The 19,366-nt window shown below is 49.3% G+C and overlaps 1 protein-coding gene across 1 annotated transcript; it reads left to right on the top strand.

The window, feature by feature from the left end:
- The first annotated feature begins 4,903 nt into the window (after nucleotides 1-4,903).
- On the top strand, nucleotides 4,904-17,245 carry LOC135920406 (uncharacterized). The gene is made up of 3 exons (XM_065454678.2): nucleotides 4,904-5,445; nucleotides 9,597-9,964; nucleotides 15,329-17,245. The coding sequence occupies exons 2-3, from the start codon at nucleotides 9,651-9,653 to the stop codon at nucleotides 16,956-16,958; spliced, it is 1,944 nt and encodes a 647-aa protein (XP_065310750.1). The 5' UTR covers nucleotides 4,904-5,445; nucleotides 9,597-9,650; the 3' UTR covers nucleotides 16,959-17,245.
- Nucleotides 17,246-19,366: the final 2,121 nt, after the last annotated feature.

The raw sequence follows: 19,366 nt of genomic DNA, 5'->3' as shown, positions 1-19,366 counted from the left end.
GATCAATTTTGACTAGCTGGGGCACTTTAACGTTTGCTCAATACACGGTACACGAGTGTTTTTGCTTTGCGTTCCCATCGGAATGCGGCTGTCACGGCAAGGATTAAACGCCCGACCTTGGGCTCAGCAGCACAATATTATGCCACAACCACGCACTGAGCTACTGCCGCGGGTGGTCAATACAAAGTGTTGATCGTATCGAAAGAGAGAGAGAAAAAAATAGTTCGTAAGACTGCTTACGTGTGGGAATGTGAAAGCGTTAAACCATTTGTAAACCTTGGAACGCGAACACCATGAAAACGTTCATGTTATACACTCGTGATGTGGCGCCATCTCTGCCCCATTGGCTGCGCCATCACGTGGCCAATGAACCACGCACTAGGCCACACCTCTAGTCAGCCAGGTGGCTACAAAGTGACGTGTGCAATGACGCACGCACTAGGCACACCTTTCGTCAACGGGAACCGTGGAGCCGACATGGCGTCGGGGAAGCGTGCTCGTCTCGCACACGGGAGGCCCGGCCTCTGTTCCCACCCAGACTTAAATTTATCAAATTTTCTTTTCTAAGCCATTACTTTGTTTACAGGAACCTCCCCGAGAAATTTGACGTCAATCCGAGCATCTTTTTTACGTGTTTTGACTCTGCACCGTCGGCCATTTTTGGTACCACCTTTCGGTCACGCTGACGCCGACGGATTTTCGCTTAATGGGGCACATAATGCTATCGCGTTAAAAACATGTTCCACAACCAAGAACGCTGTCCTGCATAGCACCGGCAGAGCCGAATGAACGGAGCGGAATGGCGCGTCCACTTCGCTTGTCGTTCTTGCAGCGAAACGCACTGCGTGCCTCGGGAGACCTATTGGGGGCGAGCTCCACCACTGGAAAAGCTGGCGCCACCGTCGGCGTGAGGTGGCATGAGGGATCACGTGGCGACAGCGGCCGCGTCGACTGCTTCGGAAGCGCCGAAGCCAGCTGCAAACGAGTCTGAAGTCCCACCTGCGCTGCGGCTCTGATTAAGTGGCTAGGCTTTCCCGGCTTGGGTGACTGCTTGACAACATTTGAAATCACTATAATAGATAGTGGCTGCGTTTGGAGGCGTGCAGCATGGTGGGCTACTGCTCGGCGCCGCATTGCTGGGCGTGCGCAACGGAGGCCTGTGTTAGCCTTATTCACACGTAGCCGCAGGGCCAGAAGCTGCTTGAAGCTTGTCCTGCGAAACTTAGAACCGGCAAACAGCCATCGGCTACAACTCGGGTATGCAGCACGCACACACGCGAGGAAGATTTCTGCTACGGCGTCGGGACTGCTATATTCGGTGACTAGCAGAAAACGCGCACTGAGACGCTATATGTTCATGTTTGTGTTATGAATTAACCCACTGGATTACGAAAGAGAAGCAGCGGGAAATCGCCCGCTGAGAATACCGATAAACATACAGTGCGACGCAAATTGAGAAATAATATTGGAACGTCCAAAAATTTAGAAGGAAAAAAGAAGACTGAATCGTCGCGACGGCACATCACAGTCGCCGTAGGCCGTCGAAGTCTCTATAACTCCCAAAGCCTGGAAAACCATCTAGCCTCAACAACCTAAGGCCCATCTCCCTCACTTCTTGCGTAGGCAAGGTGATGGAACACGCCTTCTTAGCACGCATCAACACTCACCTCGAAGACTACTCTCTCTGTCCCCACACTATCATTGGATTTCGCCCTCACCTTTCTACTCAAGACACTGTGTTGCAGCTTAAACATCAAGTGCTAAACGGCCGTTCCCGTAACATGAAAGCCATCCTCGGACTCGACCTCACTCAAGCCTTTCACAGCATTTCCCATGCAGCTATCCTTGGCCAGGTCTCCCACCGCCACCTGGGAGAGCGAGCCTACAATTACATCCGTGGCTTCCTCTGCAATCGCACGGCCACCCTCTCGGCCAGGCATTTACGATCAGACCAGCTTCCCCTTGGCAGCAAAGGCACCCCGAAAGGTTCAGTTATCCCTCCCATGCTCTTTAACGTAGTCATGATTGGCCTTGCCCAACAACTACAACAAGTCGACAATATCAGCCATACTATCTACGCCGACGACATCACCATCTGGGCCTACCGAGGCAGTGATGGTCAAGTGGAGTCAGCCCTCCAAACGGCGATTGACACGGTTGAAGCCTATCTCCAAGGAACTGGACTGCGCTGTTCGACGGCTAAATTGGAGCTTCTTCTCTACAAGCCCATTCAGAGGGGTCGCCCTCCCAAACACCAATCTGATCACCGACCCTGTGACGCCATCACCATATGCCTTCAAGATGGCAGTCCTATATCCCATTCGTCCCTAATATCCGGGTCCTCGGTCTCACCATCTCTACCAACTACTCCAACGCCTTGGCTCTCAACAAGATCTGTGCCCAATCTCAAAACACCCTACGCCTTCTTAAACGTATCTCTAACCGACGAGGGGGACTCAAAGAAGAAAGCCTTCTCCGCCTCGTGCAGTCCTTTGTCGTATGCCACACTACCTACGTTGCTGCCTACCTCAACCGGTACCGGGCTGAGCAAAACAAGCTTGATACCCTCATGCTAGGGGTCTACAAGTAAGCACTTGGCCTTCCGCATTACACCAGAACTGAACTCTTCAACCAACTGGGGGCTCACAACCCCGTTGCGGAACACATTGAAGCCCAACAACGCTCTCAGCTTGAACGGCTCACCCTTACTGAAACAGGACGCTTTATTCTATCCACGCTCGGCTTCACCTACCATCAGCAACAGGGCCCCCAACAACCGATCCCGACTTACATCTGTAACTGGATCTACACAGACCCTATCCCTAGAATCATGCACCCTGAATATAACAGAGGCCGGCGCCAAGCTCGGGCCGGAGCTATCATAAAAGCCCTTGCCCACGTACCTGGCGTCACATTTGTTGATGCAGCCCAATATTCACATGGCACACAATTTGTGGCCGTCGCCACACGCGATCGAGTGGCGCCACGCCTCCAGCGTCACTACCCCCCCTGCCGAGACGGGTGAAGAAGTGGTCATCGCCCTGGCCACTCCAGATCCCACCTGTCACACCATCGTGTGTGACTCTGCCGTCACTAACTTCAGCAAAGGCCATATTTCTCCCCAAGCTCTTCGCATCCTCTGACAAGCACCATACTGTAAAGACAGCGTGATCTCCCTGACATGAATCCCGAACCATGCGCGGCCTGTCCACCCACGCCTCCCCAATCTCAACGAGGTCACCAACTCCATTGCGCGAGGGCTAGTCAACCGCGCCGGAGTCACTGAAGTCGAGTTGGACACCAGGGACAAACTGACCACTTAAAACGATCCCGTTAAGGCCTTGTACCTCAGTCGCCGAACCTTCCCCCACCTCACCCAAAGTTCAGCTGGGCGCAGGCTACCACCCTGCGTCTGCTACAAACAAACACGTACCCTTCACCTGCCTGCCTCCACCTTATATTCCCAGATGTTTACACTACCCCCAACAGCCGGTGTTGTGGCATTCACCCGGCTACGCTTCCGCATATGCTGCGGGAGTGCCCATTACAGTACACACACATCAACACCACGACCCTCTCGTCGAGGTTGCATGGGGATCTGCGGAGCTCCGCCCTCGACCACCAAACCTGGGCGACCCAGCGGGCCCGTGAGGTGGCGACGAGGCAAGCCTTCGACGTCCCCTCATGGTAGGCTTAGGCCTGGCCATCATAAAGTGCCGGTTCTACATTAAATGTTTATTTGCCCCCCCCCCCCCCCCCCCCCTCGGCAGTTTGACGTCGGCTATTTGAGATATGAAAATACATGTCTGTAGACCTCCATTAGATGTTATGACAAGACGTGGATGAAGGGATCGTACCTGGATCTTGATAGGATATCGGTGGTTCACTGGGCAGTTTCACTGTTACAACGTAGCTGGAGCTTGCGTTTGAGGTGGATGCACTATAGTGAACCTTAGTTCGGCTACACCGAAATGGCAATTGCTGAGTCGAAAAAGTGACGAATAAGGCAGCGTTGGTGGGTTCGACTCCCGGGCGCATCTGGCATATCCTGTTTTTAAATAGATGACATTGCGGACTCTCAAGCCTCTTGATCTTTTTTAGCGCCATTTTCTTTTCTCTTTTTCTCTTTTGCCCGTTCTTTGTGGTGGTAGGTGGTAATCGGACTTTTACCGCCGATACAATGGCGCCGATGTAAAGGAGAGTTGCTCCTCGAGACGCAGCAGCTCGCGCACCTATGCTATTCCGCTACAGGTGTGCTGTTTAATGGCTGTGTTACTACCTAAATAGCCTCTCTACAAAAAATATACGCTTTAAAGCTTACCATGCACTTTATAAAGTCAATAGCTTTATAGAAGACTTCGGCCACTTGCTTACATTGAGAATCATAGTCGATGCTGCTGCACATTTTTTGCACGCGTCTGTTGCTGAGTGCATGTATCAGGCTTCTTCTGATAGCGAAGGACCTTCTTAACGTTGTCCAGGAGTTTGGAGGAGTTAACCAGGACGGCTGGTGAATATTTTTCGAGATCACGCGGGTATCATACGAAAGTACCCTCTAATCGGGGGCCTTATGCTTTTTCAGTATAATTAGAATGAAATAATCACTCAATAATCATATATATGGCTACACACGTGTGATATTTGATTGTTTGAACGATGCGCGTGGACGCCATCACTCGACAAAGGAGGAAGTAGAACGTACTGGGCTCGCGGTGTGAATCTAACCGGTCAGCGCTGCAACCGCTGTTGTAAAATATAACGTGTAAATAGTTGCTCGTCTTGCTGATTCGTCCTTCGCGTAACAATATAAATACATACAATGTACTTCGTCAGAAAGTAGCAAAAGAAGAAAGAGTTGGAGCCACGGTGTTTGTAACACGGTTGAAGAGAACGCATCAGTGTGTATACTGGTAAAGGTATCATCATCAACATTTGTGGCCACAATAGCAACAACAGACGATCTCTCACTGCATTCGTTTTTGGACATATCCAGCCTCAGTGGGTACTTGTGCTCCGGTCAAGCCGTGCCGTCGATATACAAGCAATTCTTTGGGAACAAGAACCAGCTGAACGCGTGTCCGCGCAGCGTGAAGACAACTCCTGGCCGCCTTCTGAGGAGACGCCAACCTTGAGCAACACAGCGTTCCAGGAACAGGCACTTTCGCCTTTATGGGAGACGACTCCTGGCTGCCTTCTGGGGAGACGCCAACCTTGAGGGACACAGCGTTCCAGGAACAGGCACTTGCGCCTTTATGGGAGACGACTCCTGGCTGCCTTCTGGGGAGACGCCAACCTTGAGCAACACAGCGTTCCAGGAACCGGCACTTTCGCCTTTATGGGAGACGACTCCTGGCTGCCTTCTGGGGAGACGCCAACCTTGAGGGACACAGCGTTCCAGGAACAGGCGCTTGCGCCTTTCTGGGAGAGCCTCTGCATGCAAGCCAGGTACGAGTGACGTATATTAGGAACGCCGCGGGCACATGGTTGCCGTGTAGAGTATCCCACGACGGTGCAGAGAAGATACGTGCTCGGCTCGCTGCAAAGGGGACATTGCACTAGCGCGTAAAAAAGGACATGGACAGGAACATGAAAAGGGCACACCGAACGCTAGTGAACATGAAAAAGAGACACCGAACGCTTGGGTTTCATGTTCCTGTCCGTGTTCTTTTTTACGCGCTAGTGCAATGTCCCCTTATACGAATAACCACCAACTAGCCCCGCTTTCTGCCTTAAATGCTCGCTGCAAGCCGATGTCGTTACGCATGACATGACTGACATTTTCTGCCAGAAAAATAAATAAGTCAAGGTCAAGTCGTTCATTCAGCTCGATACCACTGCTCATACCACAGCAGCGTCCCAGCTCACGCTCCAAGCTGTTAAAATACTGTAAAGTACCAGTATGATACCTATATGGTATTCAGTTATCACTCCACTCCCTTCACCAGAATAACATTTGTTTTGAAATTACTTGGCCAATTAAACAATATTAATTACTCAAGTGTGTGATAAGGACGCGTTTTACGATCGGAACGCTGTTATTGCGTCCGAAAACATCCGGTTCACTCGTTTTTAGTCCGCTAAGGCCTACGCAGTGGCGCAGCCAGGAATTATTTTCAGTGGAGAGGGTGGGAAAACAGGGAGTGACTGTTGTCGCACCTCGATTTATGTCCGGTATTCCTAGTACACAGATAAACTGTTTTCTTGGGTTGGGAGTAGGTGCCAGGGTGGGGGGGAGCAGGAATTTTTTCGGCGCTACGCCCCTGGTGTTGCTTAATTATTTTAATGCGGATCAGTCTTTGGCTGATCCAAGGCACTTCCCGGTAGGTAGGTTCCTGTCTTGCCTCGGTTAGTGAGACGCGAGGAAGGAAGAACGGCGCGAGAGAGGAGAATTAAGGCATGACTGCGCTGCTGCCGTGTGTTTGCCTTCTTCACGTGCTCCGTCATTTAGAGCCGCGTTCCGAGAATGAACGAACACCAGCTCGCCCATATTTCAATACTATACTGCATGGAGTCTCCTGCAACAACAACAACAACAGCAATAAAGATGCAGTCTCTACAGGAATTGCAAGTATATGGCGATTTGGCCAATATGGAACAATGGTAGCCACGAATTTTATGAGTAGTACTCTTCAAACGACTTTCTAGACTTGCGAATTGCTCATCTTCAATGAAAGATTTATTTATAATTACTGAAATTCGCAACGATTACATATGCGTGTACTCTAACTGCTGTGAAGATTGGGAGGTCAACCCCACCGCTAGTTGTCAACTAGTTGTCAAGATTGGAGTCGGGAATGAATTAGATGGTAGCTGGTCCATGCCGTCGTCCAACTTATCCACGCTGAGGACGTTGTTGAAGGGAAGGATAGCTTCTCATCGAGAACGAGGAATATGGGTTTATTTACCTTATCTGCATAAGGACGTTGCAGTTCATTAGTCTAGTATGACTGTGAGAGGAAGTACACTGAGCAGCCGCACAACAGCGGTTTATAAACACTCGGTCCTCCCTCGATACCAAGGTGAGGGAAACGTTCGACCAGTCATCGTAGACGAGCCGCCTCTCTTCGGGAGGGCTTACACCCACACACTTCTGCAAAGGTTCACGGTCCCCACCGAGGCCAGACGGTCTTCGCAGAACTCGGAGCTTATGTCAGGAAAGGCGCATCTTATTCCTCGAGCTGACCCCCGCAGCGTGGCCCCCGGTTCTCCATTGCCTTGCGTCTTGACAGGCGCGTGGGACGTTGCTGCCAAATTCGTTCCCTCGGGAACTCCCCCGCTCGCGGCAGACCAGATCCGCGGTGGCGTGTTCAGTCACAAAGCCAGGTTCGTCGATCTCATCTCGTTAATCCCGCGACGCAGAGCGGCGGACATGGCGCATTGTCGCTCGGAAAGAGTAGACTTAGTGACGCCGTGTGGCTAGAGCGTTGCGGTGGCTTTACAGGAAAAGTCTACGCCGCTCTCGCACCTGACTGGCAAAACTTGCACCTCAGCAGCCCGTTCTTAACACTGCCTTCGTGCGTTTTAAAATATGCGAATGCTTGGAAATAGATAAATATAAACCGTGACAGATAAGGTACCCGAGAGCGTACCGTCTGACGCCATCAACACGAAGGTTAAACAAATCGATACATTATAGCCACCATGCACTGCGATCATTCCCATGGCAGTCGAAACGATCGCTTCTTGCGCCTTTTCTGGCTCAACAAGCCTCGTGAGAAAGGGGCCGTTTTTGTTATTTTTGAAGGGTAACTATACTTATACATGTCGACGCCAATAGATTAGACCCTCGGTTCTAATATATTCTAATCCTTGCCTAATTCTAATCTATTGCTGAATTCGAACGCACCGAGGTGGCACGGCAAGAAACCATACACTGCTATGGAAAAAACACACTTTTAGTTCGAACGCCAAAGTATCTTGCTTAGGTTAATTCGACCCCCACCGGCCCCACCTCATGTGCGCAGGGGTTAATAAACTCTAAAGCACAAGAAATTCAGTAGACGACGCTACTAATTCCATACACGCGACGATCAGTGGGGACGGCAACTTGTTCTGCAGTGATAATGAAGACTTGCGCTGCATGTGCCCCGGGCGATGTCTGTTGTGGCGAGTTTGTCAGCACCGATGACAGTGTTGAGGTTTGTGGGCCACTGATTGGAGGAATGCGCGTACAGTTATTGTAATACAATATTTAAGCAGTCTATCGACGAGGACAGACTACTTCAAGGAATAATAAAAAAAAAGATTCAAATCCATTTATCTTGCCGTCGTCTGTTAATTCGACCATTTGAATAATTCGACCAAAGCTTGCGGTACTTCCCGCACGGGTCGAATCACCGGGAGTCGACTGTACAGTAGAAACCATTTTTTTCTCTTTAGTGTCGCTTTAAATGTATGTGCATGTGCGTCGTACTTCCCTCAGCATACTCACTGTTCTTCCTTAGACAAGCACCAACATGGCGTTCGTCCACGTGACGCCGCTGCGTTGACGGTTCGCAGTGCGCATCTGCGTGAACTGGTGTTTGCATTTCGGCCCAGCTTAATTCGGTAATTAACTGCGAACGGTTCAGCGCATGAACATCGCGTGACAATAAATTTGTGACCTATATGCCGTGCATAAGCATAAACTTTGCCCGAGATTGCGCATTGGGGGGTGGGGTGGAAATAAATTGAACGCTTCACGAAAGCTGCTAGTGCCAACGTGCGCGCTGAACTTAAATCAACTTTGGTTACTATTATTATTATTATTATTATTATTATTATTATTATTATTATTATTATTATTCAATAAAGACATTGTAGTTGCCTTTACTTCCCTGGCGACGTAATCGCGCCCACGTCCTGTTTCTTTTCAAACTCCTTCACGGTATCCCAACCTGTCCGAACTCCTTAATTGCGCCATGTTTTTTATTCCGCGCAAGATGACCAGGGAACATAGACCTTTGGATATTCCTGCCTGTCATCAATAACACCCAACCGTCCACAGAATACAGTCTTTATGCCGCTTATTTTCATTATCTTGATATTTACCATAACTCGCTGTCATGGTTCTTATCCCAGCTTTGCGTTGTTGTGTCGTAGTTTCACATATTGTTCAACTGCCCTTCTCCGTCTTATTCTTTTGTATTCACCTTGCGCCTTTGGGTATGTACGCTCTTCTTTTCAAGACTGTTTTTTTATTCATTGCTTTTTTCACTTATATTCTACAGCCGGTTTCTTTCTTTTTTTTTCTGACACATGTGTGCGCCAGCACTTATACCTCTTGGTTGTTTCTGGGCACGGTAATTTATTTATTTATTTATTTATTTATTTATTTATTTATTTATTTATTTATTTATTTATTGTTTGGAGAGGAATCCTGCTGGAAGCAAAATGTTGTTGCGTTTGTGTGTATCAACCCGTCACGTACTATTCAGACTTCTTACTGCTGATCGCGGATACGTCTCGCATGTGGTACCTCGGCATAAGTCTGAGAGTGGCCTCGGAGATCGCAACATCACCTTGCGCCAGGGCGATTTCGGAGGCTACGGTCCCGGCCAATACGTGTGAGTTGTGCTAAATCTCCCTATGCTTTCACTCCTTCTTTGTACCGCCAGCCCAGAGTGAAGTAACCTTATCGGCTCTGGGCAAAACGAGAGGAAGACTGCGTGATGATTCCGCACCGGCTGCTACGGTTGCGGCGCCGCCGATGCCTGCTGCTGCTGCTGATGATGGCGATGCTCGGCGTGATGCTCTTCCGCTGCAAAGTTTACCTGCGGCCGTCGCACTCCACGTCACATCCGGGAGGTTCGGCTTCAAACGGAGGTCATTTGGAACGGCCAGTTCCAGTGGATAACCGCATTCACACCGCGGGTTGCCAGGTGCCGCAGTTCGACCCGTTCGACCCGTCCGTCAAGCCCTACGTCCGCCGCCATCTTGAGGGCGGCGGTTGGTGCCAAGGAAAGCCTAACTTCCTATCCATCAGGTGCGGCTGTCGCCTTCACAGCGCGTTGTACCGCGAACTTTCCTTTGGCGTATCTGTGTTTTATGTACTGTTCTTACGTCGGCATTTTCTCCTAATGAAAAAAAAAACCGTATTCCCTATAATTCCCATATGCAATAACATAAATGACATATGAACATATGATACAAAAGCAGGCTTTTATATCGGATCCTATACGTTTCGTATCACAGTATTGGATATGGGTTGTGTGGGGCACATGGGTTCTTTTTCAATAGGGTTGTCGGAGAATGCGATAACACAATACATGTTGAGTGCTTTGGTGTTTAGGCGTGTTTTCCTGAATTAACCTTTTCTTGTAAATTTTCCTTGGCGTGATGTAATAAGAGAGGTTGGATCCTTTAGGTGGTACCGTATACTTCTCGTTGCTTGGCAAAGAAAGAAAAAATACATTATCGCAAAATTTGTCACAAAATGTGCCACATGTGTATCGCAAAATATAGTTAGCCAGCGTGAACAGAATCTTCTGTCGATGAGTACGGGAACCCACAGAAGGTATACGTTACACGGTTGCGTATGCAGATACAAGTACATTGAATTGCCCGAGAATACATGCAGAATTCAGTTTCGCAAACCAGTGCACAAAATGCAAGTACTGTATACTTGACAGCGCAATACGCTCTTTTCGTTGCATTTTCGCTGTCCTCTCCTGTACACCCGTCGCACATAAACTGGCATGAAAATAATACATTAAGCAGTAAGGTTCCACCTGTATGGTTATGTGGATGCTTTAATTTCCCCAACAGTTTCAATTGCGGACCATGCTATTCCTGGTCATCCACAGCCGGAACTATTGGGGAATGAACACTTGACGGTTTTGTGAAATTTCGTATTTAACACCACCACCACCACCACCACCACCACCACACCACCACCACCACCACCACCACCACCACCACCACCACCACCACCACCACCACCACCACCACCACCACCACCACCACCACCATCATCATCATCACCATTATTATTATTATTATTATTATTATTATTATTATTATTATTATTATTATTATTATTATTATTATTATTATTATTATTATTATTATTATTATTATTATTTACAGACGAATATTGCCCCTGTTTTGTTTGATGAGGTCATGCCTTCTATTGAAAGTGTAATATATTCCCGTAGCAAGCGCAGAGTAATTCTTCTTGGTGATTTTAACACACCTTGAGTTGATTGGAACACGCTTAGATATTCCCGTTATAATGATTACATAGAGAAATTCACCCTGTTGTTGTACTTTCTGTCCTTCTGTTCCCTTCGGCAGCATAACTTGATCGCCAATTCATGTGGCATCATTCTTACGGACATCCATGCGTTTTAGACCTTTGCATCTCAAATGCTCCAGTTTTAGATGTCTCTCGTTCTGACGCGTCCATTGTACGTCCCGATAAGTTGCATTCGTCACAGAAGATAACCGCCTCTGTGTCAGCCCTGAGGCAGAGCTCCTCCAGTGGCATAAATGAATCCTGTCGCTTTGTTTTCAAGCGTGGTGATTACCTTGGTTTATATCGTGGGATGCGTGGGACGAGGTAGCCGCCGTGGCCACTGTTTGTTTAGGCCGGCCAGCGAGCAGGATCTCGGCAGCGGCAGCTACCGCTTAGGTGGAGCGCGTGTGTGCTTCTTTTCGCGCTCCCTTAATTCACGTGAGCCGTCTTCTTCACCGGCTCTGGAGGTGATAGTCCAGCCGCTGCAGGGCCCTCGGCTTCCTAGTGCGAAGCACGGTTGAAATATGCACAAAAGGCGCACGTTGTCTTGTGCGTTGCAACTTGGCAAGCAGAGTTGAGGCGTATTGGCCGGTTTTTGGCGCGTGCCAAGAGTTCAAGACGTTGAGGGGAACAACGCTGAAGACGGTGTCGTCGAAAGGCGTGCAAGGGTGGCAGTGGTGTTGGTAGTGTCTTTGGTACCATGGCACTGGCAGTAGTTGGCAGTGTTGGATTCCGCAATCTGAGACAGATGTGCCAGGCAGCACGGGCAGCGTACGTTGTGAGCGAGACGTAGCCACAGTGATGCCGTAGTGCGAAATCAAGACCGGCCGCAGGTTCTTGTAGATTCCCGGGCCTGGTAGAAGTCGGAGCACCGAAAGAAGACCGTCTGGCGGCTCGCTACTTGCGTGGAGGTAGCGCGTGGTTACTCACGTTGTTGACGTATATAGAAGCGATTCTCCAGGTGAAGGCCCTGTCAGGAGACATTGTTGCCTCCTTTTGCTGCGCCTCGTGGACATCCTATACCATCTATGTAAGTCCAAATAAACTGAATTGAAAAAAAAAACAGATGTCAGAGCTCCTCCTCCAAAACTTCGGTAGGCCATGCATCCGCGGAAGGTGCGAGCGCAGAACATCGGAAGGCTAGCCTGCTGCTGCTTGCGGTGAAATCTCGAATGCCGATAGCATCAGGGTTGCGGTGGTCGCTGCAGTGGAGCAGCGACCACCGCAACCCAGCAGCGACCGAGGCATAGTATGGTATGGTATGCCGTTGCGAACGTGCACTACACCCATTTTAATATTGTGGCTAGTGCCATCTACCAATCTGCTTTGCCAATAGCCATTTCATGCTTACATCTACTCTCGCATACGGGAGAGCCAGTATATTTTTTTTCCTTGCATCGAGCGCGTGTCAGTTTGTCTCATGCTCGCCTAGCGGCAGCTAACGCTTTGGGACGCCGTATTAAACTGCACCGCCGCCTTCGGGGTCAGCCCTCATTCCCCAGACTTTTCCTTTCCTCGTAGCAGAACGCTACGAAGGCTGTGCGAGACATTGTACCGCCTTCCGTTTCGGCCCAAATTGTACCGCTTCTTTGTGGAGGAAGAAATTCGCCAACGATTACCATACTTCCTAATGCGAAATCTATACCTGTTTTCACGCACGAGACATTGGCTGGCGCGGACAATGTCTCGTGCGGCACATTGCAGACAGGAGCGAAGTGTGCCGCGACTGCCTCGTTATAATCGAGAGATCGCGAGGGGCAGCGTTTGCGACGCGCGGGCGCGATTCACAGCAGCCGCCGCAGACAGGCCTCTGCTCATGCAGTACTTTGTTTCCACAGACGGCATCGGTGGAAAGACGACGGCACGCTACTCTGGCGCCATCTCGTAGCGGTCGTCGCCGCAGAGCCCGTCTTGCGTGGCACCACGATTTTTAGAACGTAGCTACTAGGCATCCGTTTCTGCGTTGAGCGTCGGCGTGCCTCGGCGTCGTTCCTCGGCGTAACCGAGTGAACGGCCACGGCGAAAGCGGAAAGCGAACACGGAGCGCAGTGGGAGAAGAAAGGAGAGAGCGCGAAGAGAAAAGTGGAGGAGGAGGCTACAGCGAAAGCACGAGGCATGGAGCATGAAAGTATAGCGAAAGGGGAGGAGGAAAGCAGAGTGCCGCACGGGACTACGAGATGGCACCATAGTATTTGTAACCTGATTGTTTGCTCGACGTGAAGTGTATACTACTTTCTAGGAGCCACGTGATTACAATGGAACGTTCGACGAGTCATGTATAAAACCGACACGCCTGACCCAGTTTTCGACTATCGCCGACTCTGCTGGCCGCTATCGTTGTGCTTGTTACTTGTTTTGCAGCGCTTCGCTCTGTTTGCAACGTGCCGCACGGGACAGAGTGTTTGCGCCAGCCAATATATCGCGAAATGAAAAACGCGAGTAAACCTGCGCTCAAATTTCGCATTGGGGAGTATCGCAATGGTCGGTGAACTTTGTTCTCACGCTTTCGCCATACCCTCCTTTTCCGCTTTCCGCCTCATGGTTCCGCTGCACCCTCTTCCTCCGTTTTCCTCCTCGCTCTCTCTTCGTTATCACCGTCTTTCAAGCCTCGCTGCACTTCATGTTTGCTCTTACGTACTTAAGCTGTGCTCGTTCGCTTAGCTGTGCCCGTTCGGTGAGGCCGCGATCAAAAATGATTGAAGTGAATGGCCTAACCGGCTTCAGTTATGTTTCAGTAAGTGTTCGTGCGCCTAAAAACGCTACATGTTTGATCAGATTTGATTTCACGTGGTATTTCAGCAACGCAAAACAGAAAGAAAAAAACGTCGGAACATATAAAATCAACGTACCTGGCGGCAGCGCCTGCTGAGCCCGGCTCGGCCGTCACATGCCATTACATTCGTCGCCCCGCCGCATAAAGGCGCCGCCGGTCCAAACTGATCCCACGCCCGGTGCCTGTACAAGAAGCTCCCGTAGACACTAATGCCAGAGTTCCCTTTAGTAGTCTTTTGTAGAAAACTACGTGGATGCAGCATGGTCTCTAAAGTCAGGATAACATGCGCCACCTGATCTTTTCAAAGCGGCATTACAGCGCCCCCCCCCCCCCCCCCCCCACCACCACCACCACCACCACTTTATAGGGGTTGAGAATTCCTTGTTTGTCGTCGGAGCAAGCGCGTTTGAGCCGTGACGTCTTTAGAAAACGGAACGAAAGTGACGAGGTATTAACGAAAGTGGCGGCCACAGCAGGCGATATTCTTTGGGGACGAAGTTGTATGCGCTCCCTTTGACGTGCGAAGAAATAGTCTTAGGGGCTCAAGTTTTCGCGACCACACTATCTGTACTAAGCAGGCTTATTTATAGCATTCAAGAAACGCTGAAAAGGTCCGCTAAGCTAATTCTTAAATTTTAGCCCTGTTAAAATTTAGCCTCGTTATACATCCCTTTTGGCCCTCATTGGGCGCGTTTATTAGACGTCACGAGGAAAGAATGCGAGAAACTGGCACACGCCAGACGTTTCAGAGAACGCGTTCAGCAGGATGGAGGCAATCGTGTGATTGCATGTGGTCTTTTAGGTAGCTGCGTTCGAAGACAAAGTTTCATCTCACCATCGGTCACGCCTTTCTGTATAGCATTAGAGGCGGACTTCACCCACCTTGGGGCTATCTAACAGAAAAGTAGTGTTGAGCGTAGCCGATTGTGTTACAGTGTAGTGGAAATCTCAAGTTTGTAAGATACACTATGGTATAGAAACATCGCCTTAATAAATTAGGGTCCACAAGGTCTCGCGTGACGCGCATGTGCGCGCAGTTATCGCGACATCACACTTTTAAGTATCCTACTCTCGCATATTCTCGCCGAGTTTTGTTGAATGTTCAGCATTAACAAAACTGAAACAAATTCAAACCGAAGCAGTTATCGGAACTATGTAATCTGCTGCTGACGAAGCACCAAGTGGACAGAGCTGGTCGAGGAGCACTGCACTTAAGTCAGACGCCTGAATCAGATACTACGTTTCTTCGCTTGTGCATCTAGATTTAGAAAATGAATACAGGCCACTAAATTAAGGAGATATTACTATTACGGACGCTGACAGATCTCGTTTTTCTGCAGGAAAGGCTACACAGCAATACTTGAAGAGAAGCTCGAGGAACACGGCGTGCGTCCGGAGGACCTGCTGTGCTTCTACCAAGAAATTAAACGAAATCAGACTGCAGCCAACCCCGAAAATGTTACCGCGTACGGAAACCGACAACCGCTTCTGTTCGACAAGCCGTTGCAGGAGGAGTTTGTCTCTGTCGAATGCTCCACGAGACAGTCGCCAAACCAGACTTTTCACAGCCAGTTTCTCCTCAACCCGATTATCAAGAAAGATGTAGAGGAGCGCTGCGAAAAAGCGAATAGCACCGTGCTCCACAAGTTGAGCGTCCTGGTGCTCGGCCTGGACTCGGTATCGTACCTTAACCTGAACAGGCACCTGCCCCGGACGGCGCAGTTCTTAAGGGAAAAACTCGGTGCTTTCGAACTGCGCGGATACAATAAGATTGGTGACAACTCCTACCCGAACCAGCATGCCCTCCTCACTGGCTTAAAGTTCGCCGAGACATGGCGGTACGCGCCGGAAGGATTCTATGACAGCCTTACATCGCGCTTAATCTGGCAGCAGTATGGTGAACGGGGATACCGAACAATGTTCCTCGAAGATTGGCCGAAGTACGGGATCTTTTATCGCTTCGCTAATGGATTCTGGCGCCCTCCGGCCGATTACTATCCGCGACACGTCATCATGGCCATGGAGAACTCGTCCAAGTGGACCACGGAAGATACGTGGCAGCCCCGTTGTTTGGGACCCACGATGACGTCCGAGGAAATGTTGGATTACCTTGCTCGCTTCACTGACGCAATGGCCCGGCGACCTTTCTTTGCCTACGTGTGGGTGAACGAAATCGCGCACAATTCCCTGAACAGCGCCGGGTACGCCGACGAACCCTTCCGGCGTCACCTAGAAACGCTGCACGTTTCCGGTGCCCTCCACAACACGGTTCTCGTTTTCCTCAGCGACCACGGTTTGCGATTTGGTGACTCGCGTGCCACGTACATCGGCAAGTTCGAGGACCGCCAACCCTTCGCCTTCGTGGTCTTCCCGCAGCGGTTCCTCGATGCGAATCCGAAGGCGGCACGTAGTCTTTTTTACAACCAGTTCCGCCTGACCACTCCCTTCGACGTGCAGGCAACGCTGGCCGAGCTGCTGGACTACCCGAGCGTCGAGCGACCGCAGACTAGGTACGGCCGCAGCCTGCTGCACGAAATACCCGAGGCAAGGACGTGCACCGACGCGCACATCGGACACCACTGGTGCGTGTGCAACGTCCGCGTCGATGTCGCAGTGTCGAGAACGCTCGCCTTGGCAATGGCAAACCATCTCGTCGCTTGGATCAACGGATTGGTGGCGCAGGCAACGCGAAAGTGCGCCCAGTACCGGCTGCTCCGAGTGATGGACGTGACGGCGTTGCAGGTGACGTCGTCTGAGCTCGCGCACAACACGAGCCACTATTGGGTCACCGTCGAGGTGTCGCCAGGCAACGCTATTTTCGAGGGCACGGTGCGTGTCACTGGTGACGCCTTGACTGCGCTGAACGATATAAGCCGCATTGATAGATGCACCTCGGTGTCCTATTGCGCGTGGAGTCACTGGCTTGAGAAATATTGCTACTGTCTCCGTACTTACGAACAGCAGATGTGAATCATGCTCCTTGAACATGCAGGAGGGCATCTTAACATTTATATTGCGGCATTCTGCTCCGAATAAATAGCTTCGAATTTGGCTCAGGAAATCTAAGAAAAAAAGAAAACGTAAGACAGCTCGCGGCCCCCAGTGTTGTGTTTTTTCTCGTTATTGTTGATTAATAATTTTTCCTCGCCAACTGCTTTGATTGTGTGAAATACGAAACAAGGTAAACCGGTCTCTGTGCACCCTCGCGCTATTGCATGACTGCGTTTACATTGACCCGACAAATTATGTAATCGGTTTGGTGGGCTGATATTCGTCTGTCGTGATCATGAAAACATGAGTGAAGAGCTCACGAATGAGTTGGTGCGCTTGCATGGGTACAGAACGACATGATCTGAACTGCTCGCAAGCTGCATGGTGTCGAGTTGCCGCATTTGGTATCTGGTATCTGGTAGACGCTATCTCTATTCATAGTATACCCATATCTACAGAATGTTACAGCTGAAATGAACCAAGTTCTAGAAAAAGAGCGATCATATTGCGCGAACGAAACTAAGTACATAATGCTCACAGTCGAGTTGAGGAGCCAGAAGTAATATTTTTGTCCATGACAAAAAATAAGCTGCCCTAATTTATGAGGCGTCAGTGAAGAAGTCGTATACAAGTATTCGAATAATTTAACTGTGTTGTTTTCAAGAAGGTAAAGTTAATGCGACGATTTTAAAATTTTTGACTACCGCGTTGCTTTTGGGCTATAGGTCTTTCGAAGTCTTCCGTCCCATGGAGTTAGGATGGATAGTCGGGCGTGTTGGTTAAGCATGATCTGAAGGCGCGACAACGACGGTGCACGAAGAGAGAACACACACGCACGCACAAAGACACAGGGTGCCACTTCAAACAATGTTTAATCAGGAAAAAACGCCACTATTTTATACAGGGAGCGTAATCACAGTTTCTCACTGCGCATTCGCGTTCAGGTGCAGCAATTCCTTGCGTGATAGTGAAATTGATGCAACACTTACGCACTTATCACCTGCATCAATGATCCTTTTGGCCTCGGTTATTAATCGAACTCATTTGTCATGTCTTCTGGCAACCACAGCGCAGGCGTGGAAGTTGGCTTACATTTGCAGTTTCTACAATGAATCGCCAGGTGACTCTGCATCCTAATGTTGACTTTGTTGTTATGTTGCCTCAGCCTGTCATTCAGGCGCTGCTCCGTTTTGCCCGCGTACTTACTACCACAATCTAATGCAATCTCATAAACGACTCCTGCCTGACAATCTACGTATTTGTGATCGTGTTTTGTGACACAGGCCGGTGCCTTGCGGAAAAAAAGGGCTGGTCATTCTGCAGAGCTTAGAGAGCTTGCACGGGGCAGAAAACACAACATTTACGTTGGCTCGCTTGGCAATCTTTTTCAAATTGTGCGACATGCGGTGTATGTAGGGTATGACAGCTACCTTTTCTTTTTCGCGAGGGGACGTACACAAGTGTTCCATAGCGTTATTAATCTGTTTTACGAGCGGTGTAAAGCTTAGACGGCTGCGCCGACATAATTACAACTGCGATCCAATTTTGCGACCCTAAGGGGAACAATACGCCAAGCTTATGTGCGATGGTAAATGCGTTTTGATGAAATACAGCGTTACAAAAATTGTAAGCAATTGTTCGAAAGCATCACGCTGCTGCTATTAGCTAGGTTTCCTAATATCCTAAAAGAACTCAACTCTGCGTTTCATATATTTTATACTTTGAAGGAATAGGCAGCATTTTAAGTGCAATGTGTCATCTACTTCTAACGCCTCTTGCTTACTTAGAAGCGCTACAAATAATTATTGAACCGTCATCTTTCGTCTTTTTACTTTTTGATGCCTGCATGATATATTAGTTTCGCCTGGTGTCTTCACTGAAGTAAAGGAGACAGCTTCGTTATGTTAGGTCCCTGGTAAGGTCAAGTTAGTCGGTGATGTGTAGGTAAGTTCAAAATAGATCGGTAATTGGGGCTTTCGCAATAAATTGCATATGCAGGCACTCTAGAGTGTTATGAGCGTGTCTAACGAGTGAAGAAGAAATGAGCCCGGCTTCCCTGCAGAACTGTAAAAGCCACCAAGAGCAAAATTAGCGAAAATTTGTGGTACGCTATGGAAACTCTCTGCGCGAAGTTTAATGCGGTTGGATCAAACACAGCCTGTGTAAAAAATTTCGTATTCAATTGTAAGAGCGTATGATATGGCCGCTATCAGCTATGCTTCCCAGTGTCCCGAAATAGCTGCAGGTTACAATAGGCCTATATTTTATGAAAACGGGAGGGGGAAGATGGTAACTGCAATTTGCGGCAATTTTTTTATGCTCTTAGTCCGGTTAGAAGCGTTGCAAATAATTAGGGTGCAGTCAATTTTTCTTTCCCTATTTTTTCA

This window comes from Dermacentor albipictus, chromosome 2, assembly GCF_038994185.2.
Source record: "Dermacentor albipictus isolate Rhodes 1998 colony chromosome 2, USDA_Dalb.pri_finalv2, whole genome shotgun sequence".
Classification (NCBI taxonomy): Eukaryota; Metazoa; Arthropoda; class Arachnida; order Ixodida; family Ixodidae; genus Dermacentor; species Dermacentor albipictus.
This window is presented reverse-complemented; position numbering and strand designations above follow the sequence as displayed.

Bases quoted from the DNA above. Each gene is read 5' to 3' on its own strand.
- LOC135920406 (XM_065454678.2), top strand. From the start codon at position 9,651: ATGATTCCGCACCGGCTGCTACGGTTGCGGCGCCGCCGATGCCTGCTG. The intron at 9,965-15,328 runs GTGCGGCTGTCG...GTTTTTCTGCAG, and splicing joins CCTAACTTCCTATCCATCAG to GAAAGGCTACACAGCAATAC.